Source organism: Triticum urartu, chromosome 3A, assembly GCF_056163025.1.
Source record: "Triticum urartu cultivar PI428250 chromosome 3A, HENAU_Tu73, whole genome shotgun sequence".
NCBI lineage: Eukaryota > Viridiplantae > Streptophyta > Magnoliopsida > Poales > Poaceae > Triticum > Triticum urartu.
Window position 1 is genome coordinate 686,940,851 of NC_141875.1, and position 10,487 is coordinate 686,951,337.

The 10,487-nt window shown below is 48.8% G+C and overlaps 1 protein-coding gene across 1 annotated transcript; it reads left to right on the top strand.

The window, feature by feature from the left end:
- Nucleotides 1–326: 326 nt before the first annotated feature.
- On the top strand, nt 327–9,611 carry LOC125531890 (sugar transport protein MST3-like). The gene is made up of 2 exons (XM_087517178.1): nt 327–858; nt 8,382–9,611. The coding sequence occupies exons 1-2, from the start codon at nt 403–405 to the stop codon at nt 9,468–9,470; spliced, it is 1,545 nt and encodes a 514-aa protein (XP_087373304.1). The 5' UTR covers nt 327–402; the 3' UTR covers nt 9,471–9,611.
- Nucleotides 9,612–10,487: the final 876 nt, after the last annotated feature.

Here is a 10,487-nt window from a genome sequence, read left to right on the forward strand (position 1 = left end):
GGCGGAGACGGAGCGTCATCTAGACTTTTTCTTGACTTTTTCTTGACTTAGCTTATTCCGTTATTTGTTTGCTTCACGTACCAGACACTGACATTGTGAAATCAAATCAGTGGTGCATACCTTGGTGGGTGTACTGACTACATACTCCTGACAATTTGTTTGGCAACTATTGGAAAGAGAAGCACGCATATAAACGAAGACTAATATCCATTTTTGACCAACCCACCACCTATTTGTGACTACATCCATTTTTTCTGACTTCGTCTGTGGAATAAGCAGAGTGAGCTGAGGCTCCGCTCCTCGGTGGCCCGACGGAAGCCCGGCATTATATATTCAACATTGGAAAGCTTGTATTAGTCAGTAACTTAGTATTCGTCCATCCATAGCTCTGATCAGTCGGCTATGGCCGGCGGCGCCATCGTGGACACGGCCGGCGGAAAGCAATACCCTGGCAAGCTCACCCTGTACGTCGTCTTCACCTGCGTCGTCGCCTCCACCGGCGGCCTCATCTTCGGGTACGACATCGGCATCTCAGGCGGGGTGACGTCCATGGACCCCTTTCTCTTGAAGTTTTTCCCGGAGGTGTACCGGCAGAAGCAGGCGGCCAGCAAGAGCAACCAGTACTGCCAGTACGACAACCAGCTGCTCCAGGCCTTCACATCCTCACTCTACCTCGCCGCCCTCGTCGCCTCCTTCTTCGCGTCCGCTGTCACCCGCATCCTTGGCCGCAAGTGGTCTATGTTAGCCGGCGGCTTCACCTTCCTCGTGGGAGCCGCCCTGAATGGCGCTGCCCAGAACGTTGCGATGCTCATCGTTGGACGCATGCTGCTTGGCGTCGGCATCGGGTTCGCCAATCAGGTACACGACTGTTCACTACGTTGATTCTTCTGCATGATGCCATGACATGAGATGTGTGTGCATCCGCAAATTGAAAACAGGCTGATTCACTTACCTATTTCAATTTTATATATGTCACCCTCAAGTTAACATCACAATCCCATATGCAAATATAAGTCACCATCAAGGTCACATCACAATGCCGCCGTATGCAAATATATGTCGCCAAAGTCCAAGCAAGAAATTTCCACGAAGTTTGACTGCTTTGTTGTTTTGTTTGCATCACTAGGCTGTGCCCTTGATTATTATTGATTAACCAGATGATGTCCTGCGGCAAGCCCCACTTTACTTTTCCACTTTGATCCCTCCCCACCCCACCCCAAAATTGGCGGCTGCTGCAGGAACCGCAAACAATTCAAGCTAATGGAAAAGACAAATGCAAGAGAGTTCTCCGTTTATGTTTTAATAAAATAATACTGCAACGCATGTACTCTGACAAAATTATGTATTGAAAGAGAAAGTCATTCAAACAGAACTTAACAAGGGTGTCATCTTTAACAAAAATGTGAAGCGTAAAGATGTTGACCATATCTTTACCTGATGTTAAAGGACGGAGACTTTCATAGTTCTTCATACGTTTTTCTTAGTTTTCCATGCGGAATTGGCCATCTAGGCCGAGTTGGGCTTGCTTCATGCAGTTTTCGGTCGACTAGCAAAAAAATTGCTTCCGTGGGGATTCAAATTGGCAACATCTTCCTTATGACCACAAGGATGGAGCCAACCAAGCTAACCTTCTCTTGTTGTGTAAGATGTTCGCTATACAGATTATGTAGTCCCACCTCCATCGTCTTCATCACCTTTCAACAATTTATATACGTTCAAAAGTTGTGTGGGGAATCATGAAGCTGTTTCGGGAATTAACTTGCCTTGAGACCTAAAGAGAGGCCAAGCGGGAGACATGATTTGTGAGCTCCTCCTCTAGGGAGAGAGAAGAGAGTGCCATGGTAGGAAGGAATTGGAGAAGAAGAAGGGAAGCCGAAGGGAGGGCAGAAAACGGGGAGGCAGCCGTGGGCCGGTGATGCAGCAGGAGAAGAGGGAAAGGTGTCGAAGTGCAGGCAGCCGAGCTCTATGCTTGCTGCCATGACTGTGGCTCAGTCAAGCTCGGGGGAGAAGAAGGCAGGGGGACAGGGTCGGCATCCATGGCGGGCAGAGGAGACCCACGGAGAAGGGGTCGAGGCAGAGAGAAGGGTGTGGCGGGTCTGCGAGGAACACCTGCTGCCGGCGGGTCACTGAGCCGTCAGATGACGGTGAAGGGTTTGTGCGGGTGTCCTCATGTGATTGTGAGAGGCGGAGGGGGCTATATCGCGGGCAGAGGCGTTGCGCAAGAAGGAAAGGAAGAAGCACGAGTGATCACCTACGTCGTCGCCTCATCCTATGTTTTTTAGACAAGCCTCATCCTACGTAAACGACGTGTAATAGCCTCGTATTAGTACGAGGGGAAGGGACCTGGTTGGCCCTCTGTGTCGTCCAAATGGGCCTTTGGCCTTGATGGGAAGGAGGAGGTTGAAAGGGAAAAAAAAGACGATGATAACTGCCATACGTGTGGTCGTTAAGGGGTTTGTCCACACATTTTATGTGATGTTTAAGAGGACCAGCTCACACACTTACGTGTGGACAAAACAACTAGTGTCCACATCCTTTGTTTTTTTCTTGCGGTCCCTCTCACATGCCTATGTGTGGGAAAAATGCATAACGCCCACATGACCTCTCTCAGCCACCTACCTCACGGCCCCGCGCGTCCCGCGTAACAGTCACCACGCGTCCCTGCAGTTGCCATGGTCCGGACCCTCTTCAATGTCCGTTTAACTGCAGTTGCCATGTCGCTGAACTACAGTTGCCATGTCGGACAACTACAGTTGTCATGGTTGCTCAACTGCAGTTGTCATCTCAGGCCAAGTGACAGATGCCATTTTGGACAACTACAGCCGTTGCCATGTATGGTCTGGTTTACTATAGTTGCCATGATTTGAAAAACTTTAGAGATTGCCACCTACTAACACTAAGTAGTTGCCATGTATGGTCTGATTTACTACAATGCCATGATTTGAAAACCTTAGGAGTTGCCACCTACTAACACTAGGCAGTTGCCGTGTAGCGCTACAAAGAGATATGGCAAAACAACATGTTCGGATAAAAGAGAGTTACAATCTGCTTACAAGCACACTTGGGCAGTTGCCGTGTACCCTGCAAAACACATGACAACTGATATGTTTGGATAAAAAAAGAGAGAGTTGTCATCTGCTTACAAGCACACTAGGGGCAGTTGCCATGTACACTGCAAAACGCATGGCAACTGACAGCTTGGGTGTGGGAGAGAAGACGGGCGTGTGAACGAGATGGCAAATGCCCACACACTAGCCCTTGTGCGTGAGTGAAAACTGATGTGTGGGCGAACTGCTAAACACCCACACACCGACCCCTCCGTATGGTGAAACGAACGTGTGGGCGAGCGGGTGAATGCCCACATAGCAACCCAGTCCTACGTGACACCACAAACATGCCAAGATTCATGCACGTACAAACGGACGCGGATCCACGCGTGTGGACGAGATGCAAACGTCCACAAGTGTGAGCGTTAGTGTTTCCGAAAAAGAAGACGTGCTGTGCTACGGTAGTTTTGATGAGCTGGGTGTTCCCGTATCATACTAGATTGATGAGCCTTTTTTAACACGATGAGCCTTTTTTTGGCTCATGAAAAAATGGAAAAGAAGAGTTAAACCGGCATAAGCTTTTGAGCTGTAATATGAAAGCTTTTCAGCTGCAATATTACTTAGGAAAAGAACACGTGCAGTGCTACAGTAGTTTTGTTTGTTTGTTTCTATATGTATATATATATGTTGATCAGGCCTACTTCTCTTATTAATATTTGTTTAGGTAACTCCAGCATATAGATGACAATGATTGTAGTGTATATATAAACTAAGATTTTTCCTGGTCTGTTGTACACTGCGCTGTTAATTTAAGCCGGTTTAATTTCTAACCATGGCAACAAGCTCAGCTGTTTACTTTTAATGGTTCTGAAGCTGAGTAGCAGAAGTAGGTAGGATGCATGTTCGGAAATTTTCACTGAGATTCAGACAAACCCATAGTTAAGATTGCTAACCGTGATTTTGATGTATGATGTTTCCAAAAATATCTAAGAGACTATGAACAAATTTAAGTTGTCAAGGACGGGAATACATACAAGCTTTGCCAAACTAGCATCCCAAAGTACCTTTGATCCATAGTTTTTTGCATACAAACTTTTGTCCTGCGTTGGCGGTGACTAAAGCAGATTTATGTTGTTACTTGGGTGACAAAGGACGGAAATACATATCCCCTTTGCCAAACTGGCGTCCCAAAGTATCTTTGATCTATAGTTTTTTTCATACAGACTTATGTCCCGCGTTGGGTGAATAAAGTAGATTTATGTTGTTACATGGGTGACAAAGGATGGAAATGCATACCCTCTTTCCCAAACTAGCGTCCCAAAGTGCCTTTGATCTATAGTTTTTTTCCATAGAGACTTTTGTCATGCATTGGCCGTGAACCCGTGACTAAAGTAGATTTATGTTATTACTTGGGTGACAAGAGGGTTCAGGGTGGTCAAGGTGCGTAGGTTTAATTGGGGGATGAGAAAGTTGCAATCGGTTGATTTTTTCTCGATAGCAATGCATGGGTATTCAACTATGTATCCCTTTATGTACACAAATGCATATATTGTGCATGTATGATACTTTAACAAATGGATAATTAAGTTATTTGTTAAGATGGATCTTGATAGCATCATATACGTGAGTTTTCTTCCATGACAACGCACGGACTCATGAGCTAAACATGGAAGAACTTTTTTTTTCTCTCGTTACAACGCACGGGCATGTTTGCTAGTAAAAATTAAAACAAATAAATTAACTTGTGAGTCGCATCCATGACTGGTACCCCTAAAAGCACATGTATGGCTTTGTGAGGTGGCACGTCTTGTTTCGCTCGTGCCAACCCCGGTGATGACTTTGGCGATGTTGGACATCGTGCTTGTTCAGTGTGCCTCACTTGTTCGGAGCTTGTGGGTTTAGCTGTATGTATCCTTTATTTAGGACGAGCATCTCTTGTCCCTCTGCTTCGGGCATCATCACGCCACCTTGCATTAGTGTCACGTCTTGTATCCTAATTTGTATCCATTCTAATTCCTTTATCAGCCAAAATTAAACAAACTTTGGGTATTCGTGAAAAAATGAGTACATGCAATACTTGATGATATCAACAATTGAGATGATGTGGAAATACGTATGTGAAGGTAAATCTAGTAATGAATGATAGCTATTTAGATATAGAAAATTACAACGGTATCAATTGGTATATGTAGGCAGAAATGAAAAGAGAAGGAGACAGTTCCATATCATCTACTTGTCACTTAAGTGGTTGTTGGCCATGGCTCCCGCAACCCTCCGCCCCGGCCGGCGGCTCCACGCTGGTCTACTCCCTCCGGGAGCCATTTCTTCCGCCAAGACCAGATTCGGGGTGCCCTCCGCGTCCTCTCTCGGCTGCACCTCTTCTCCCTTCGGAGTTTTCGCTATGCTGCCCATGGCGCTTGCGTCCGCGTCGTCAACTCCGGATCCGTCGGCCGCCTCGGCTGCTACCGCTGCGCTCGCCGCGACTGCTCTTGCCTCCCGCGAGGCAGCCCCAGCCGCTGGTGGCCGTTTGGCCCGTGCTGGATGCCCCCCGAGGCCTGTTGGGGCTGCATCGAGCTCCCGGCCTCCCTCGGCCGGCGTTGTCGGGATGTCCAGCCTTCACGTTGTGTGCGCTGCTCCAACCCCGCATGACCCTGGCCAGATGGATGGTGGGTTTGGGGGCCAGCCGCCGCCATTGCTTGGGCGTCCCTCGTCCACGACTCAGGTTGGTGTCGCGTCGTCCATGACTCCTGTCGGCGCTGCGCTGTCGCCCTCGACTGCTACTGTCGACACGCAACCCTGTCTCCTGCCGGTGCCGCTTCGTCGTCCTCCACTCCTGCTGAAGCCGCACCATCTCTGACTCCTACCGGCAGTGCATCAGGTTTGGACACGGAGCCACCTATTTTGTGGAGCTCCCTTGCCGACAATGAAGAAGATGAGGATGACAATGAGCTGGCCCCACGGATGCCACGGTCAGCTACCAAATCCGCCATTCTGGTTGCTCAGTTGGGCCTGGCGTCTGAGGTGGATACGTGCGGAGGTTGGCAGAAGGTGCTGCCGAGGGGCAGCATGCGACGCCCGACATCGCCGGCCCCTGCATGGGCTCCCCGTCTGGCCCCGGCTTGGCTTCGCGGTAGATGCTGTAGATGCCTCTATCCTAGACACCGTGCGGCGGATTGTAGAGATCTGTTTAGGTGTTCTCGGTGCCTGCAGAATGGTCATCGAGCGCGTGGGTGTTGCAACGCCTGGCTTCCCCTCAACTTATTGGGAAGCGCTACTGCATCAATGTTGTCTCGCCACTCCGTCGGGCACCATCAGGCTCCAGCTCCTCGCAAGATCCAGATAGAAGCCTCGCTCCCCTCGAAGCCGTCTTGTCATGATTCTTGGGCCTCGATCGTTTCTGCTCCTGCTGGCTCTGTGGCATCGACGGATATGCTGGTGCGGTCTGCCTTGGAGGGGTAGGTCGAGCTGCTGCGCTCTGAGCTCCATGGCATGGGTTCCTTTCGGCTTGATAAGATGATTCAGCCTCTATGCGATGTCGTTGACACCATGCAAGGTTGGATGCTGCGGATGGGAAGCTTCTTGGAGCGAGCTGAGGATGCATTGGACGGTCTCTCCCTGGCGCCACTTGTGTTGCAGACTGCTCATGTTTTGTGCCCTTTGGTTGTGCCTGATGTTAGCTTTGAGCTCGAGAGGGGAGCCAGGCTTCATGGTTGTTTCTCCCCTCATGCAAGCACCAGCTCATCGTTGCCAGCCTTTGAGGGACTGGACACTAATGTGGTTGTTACTCCGGTGCTGCAGATCATGCCTGAGCTTTGGGACCTGTGTGGGGCTCCGGTTTTGCCTCTGTCCGTCGAACAACTGAAGGTGCCCCCCCCCCTTGGCGATCTCGATTGCAGAATTATTGCCTGCATCACCTCGGGAGTCTAGCCAAATACTTGATGCCGAGGAGTGTGGTGATTTGGATGTTGTTGTCTCTCGCTCGCCTAGGTCCATTGGGTGTCAGGCGCCAGGCAGCCTACCTCTCGGTGTCATGGAGCGTGGTGTTTAAGATGTTGTTGCCCTTCCCTCGTCTGCGACCATCGAGCAGGTGATGCATGTGAGTGACACGACCACTGAGCCAAGTGTGTTGCCACCTACTCCCAACCCAGATGCTTCCTTCGCGAAGGAACTTTGTGACTTGCTCGCCAGTGTGGAAATTGCTAGACCTGGTTTGGGTAGGTCGATTGCTTGCCTCTTGACTGGGACGCCAATAAGGGGCAAACAAAAGAAGGTGGGCAAAGGAAAGAGTAGCGCCACAGGCAAGGCGTCTCTGACTGCTTGATGGACGACCTTCGATCTCTCGGCCCGTCCTTGAGAGGTGTCAGATGAGTTTTTTTTTTCTATTTTGACTTACTCCCCCGCCACGAGCGAACGGGAATGGATAAGAGGCTTGTGGGATTGATGTGATAGGGTAGGGTTGGCTATACTGCTGGTGGCGAACTCCAGGCTAATAATCTGAAGCGCCTGGATACAAGTTATCCTTGGAAGGAAAGACAATTCCGAATCTGCTTTGTCTTGTGTACAAGTGTTTTTGTCGGCGTTCTCTTGGTGTACTAGCAATGTCGGGTCTGTGGATGCTGTGTATTCGAAGAGACTGGCAGGGTCACCTGTGCGGTTGTGGGGTTTCTTATTGTGTGAGTAGTTAGTATGTGCTCCGTTTGTATTGATTTTCGCCCGGTTTTCCGTAAATTAACTGGGGAATTCTCTTCTTCTTAATTAAGCCATTAATCATGAGGCAAAACTTTTGTCTCCGTTTCGAAAAAAAAGAGGAGACATATATTGGGCACAATTCATTTCTTCATTTCATTTACTTCGGGTCATGCATGTACCAACGGGGAGGAGTATACTTGAAAAAAAAAGCTTACATTTATACAAATGAAAAAGTACAAAACTGCCACTCCTGGCATGGACCACTACCGGCCGGGGAGCTAGGAGACATGTTGTGTTTTTCACGGGCCGGGTAGTGTTGTTGCGTGTTCTTGGTTCTCGGCATAATATTTTGTGGTCATGTTTTTTTTCTTTTTCCTAATTTAACTGTGTATCCTTATTAATGTCTTGTTTTTTTTTGCGGGGATCCTTATTAATGTCTTGAGTAACTGTAGATCATGTTATTGGGTTGTCACTCTTGAGAATGTGTCGGTCTATTGAAAATTATAGTCAAGACATTAAAAACATTTGAGTGATTACTACGGTACGCATTAAAAAACATATATCTCATATTGATTTTTTTTTTAAAAAATCAAGCATGCCACATGATTCAATTGAATGATTATTTTGGTATACGCATCCATGCAGTCTGTGCCGGTGTACCTATCGGAGATGGCACCTGCGCATCTCCGCGGCATGCTCAACATTGGTTTCCAGCTCATGATCACCATCGGCATCCTGGCAGCGGAGCTCATCAACTACGGCACTAACAAAATCAAAGGCGGCCACGGTTGGCGCGTCAGCCTGGCTCTCGCGGCTGTGCCTGCGGTGATCATAACGGTCGGCGCACTCTTCCTCCCCGACACCCCCAACTCACTGATGGAGCGAGGCCACCCGGAGGCGTCGCGTCGGATGCTACGCCGTATCCGCGGCACCGACGACATCGGCGAGGAGTACGCGGACCTAGTGGCGGCGAGGGAAATATCAAAGCAAGTACAGCATCCGTGGCGCAACATCCTGATGCGCAAGTACCGCGCGCAGCTCACCATGGCTGTGCTCATCCCCTTCTTCCAGCAGGTCTCCGGCATCAACGTGATCAACTTCTATGCGCCGGTGCTATTCGAGACCCTAGGTTTCAAGGGAGACGCGTCGCTTCTCTCGTCGGTGATGACTGGCGGCGTCCTCGTGCTCGGGTCGATGGTGTCGATGTTCACCGTCGACAGGCTGGGGCGGAGGAAGTTGTTCCTGCAAGGCGGCGCGCAGATGCTGGTGTCCCAGATCGCGGTGGGAACTCTGATCGCGGTGAGGTTCGGGACAAGTGGCGTGGGAGAGATGCCCAGGGGTTATGCGGCGGCGGTGGTGCTCTTCATCTGCGTGTACGTGGCAGGCTTCGTGTGGTCGTGGGGGGCGCTTGGGTGGCTGGTGCCGAGCGAGATCTTCCCGCTGGAGATTCGGTCGGCGGGGCAGAGCATCACCGTGTCGGTGAACATGCTCTTCACCTTCGTCATCGCGCAGGCCTTCCTCACCATGCTCTGCCACCTGAAGTTCGGGCTCTTCTACTTCTTCGCCGGCTGGGTGGTGATCATGACCGCCTTCGTCGCGCTCTTCCTTCCGGAGACCAAGAACGTGCCCATGGAGGAGATGGTGCACGTTTGGAAGGGACACTGGTTCTGGAGCAGGTTCATCGGAGACGCTGACGGCGTCCACACCGGTGTCAATGTGTTAGCATTAACCTAGATTATGAATTTGTAATGAGTCGTTCATGGATGCATTTGCTTTGCTTTGTTGATTAATTTGGTGTGAACATACGCACAATATGCATCACTGCAGGAAAATAATTATGAACAGGGGTGCGTGAAAGTTAGTAATCCACGTGCCAGTGCGAGAACTATGAGTTGATTTTATGATCTTATGGGTTTTAGCTCTAGTCTACCTTATTTTCTTGTTGTTGAATCAGTTGCCGCAAATTGGTGTGATCACAACACGAGGTGGACAATGCTTCATAAGTCTTGTGCTCATGGCCACTGGGTTCTGACTTCTGACAGGTGTTTCCGTTGGTTGAAGTTCGTATCAAGCGCTAGCAAATGAAGATTTCTCAGATCAATCGAATCCATATGCTCTAGCGTTTGGTCTGTCCTCTAATGGAGCTCCCTTCTTATCTTTGGATCCGTGAATCCAAAGCTTTGCGAGCAGATAAACGCGGTCGTATTTTCTTAGAGCGGATCCGCATGCTCGGCTTAAAATGGAGGCCCTTACGAGTTCAACAAAAAGTAGATCCAGAGAAATGAAAATAAGTACGGTACGCCGAGTACGCATCTGTTCTGATCTCAAGTTCATGTGAGTTCAGGTGAATACTAAAATCAAAATAAATTGAAAAGAAATATCCAAAGATTATATCTTATTTTTGTGTGGAACACTAACAAATATTTTGATACCTTGCAAAATTTCATCACCAGATAACATTTTAGGAGAATGTGGCAGAAAAAACAAAATTGATGCTCCAAAATGATATTTGCGAACGCATTTTGGAGCATTGATCTTGTTTTTCTTTGCCACGTCTTCCATGAATGTCATTTCATGATGAAATTTTGCAAGTTATCAAAAATTTGTAAATGTTTCACAAAAAAAACAGAAATTTATGAATTTGTTTTAAAAAAATATGATTTTAGTGTTCACACGATCTCATGTGAGCTCAGAATTAGAAAACACTTTCGGATACACCGGCCGATACAATGCCACCATAGCGACACAACG

What these genes read in the sequence shown, in the direction of transcription:
- LOC125531890 (XM_087517178.1), top strand. Translation starts at nt 403, where the DNA reads ATGGCCGGCGGCGCCATCGTGGACACGGCCGGCGGAAAGCAATACCCT. An exon ending in GCATCGGGTTCGCCAATCAG is followed by an intron (nt 859 to 8,381) that starts GTACACGACTGT and finishes GCATCCATGCAG; the next exon opens with TCTGTGCCGGTGTACCTATC.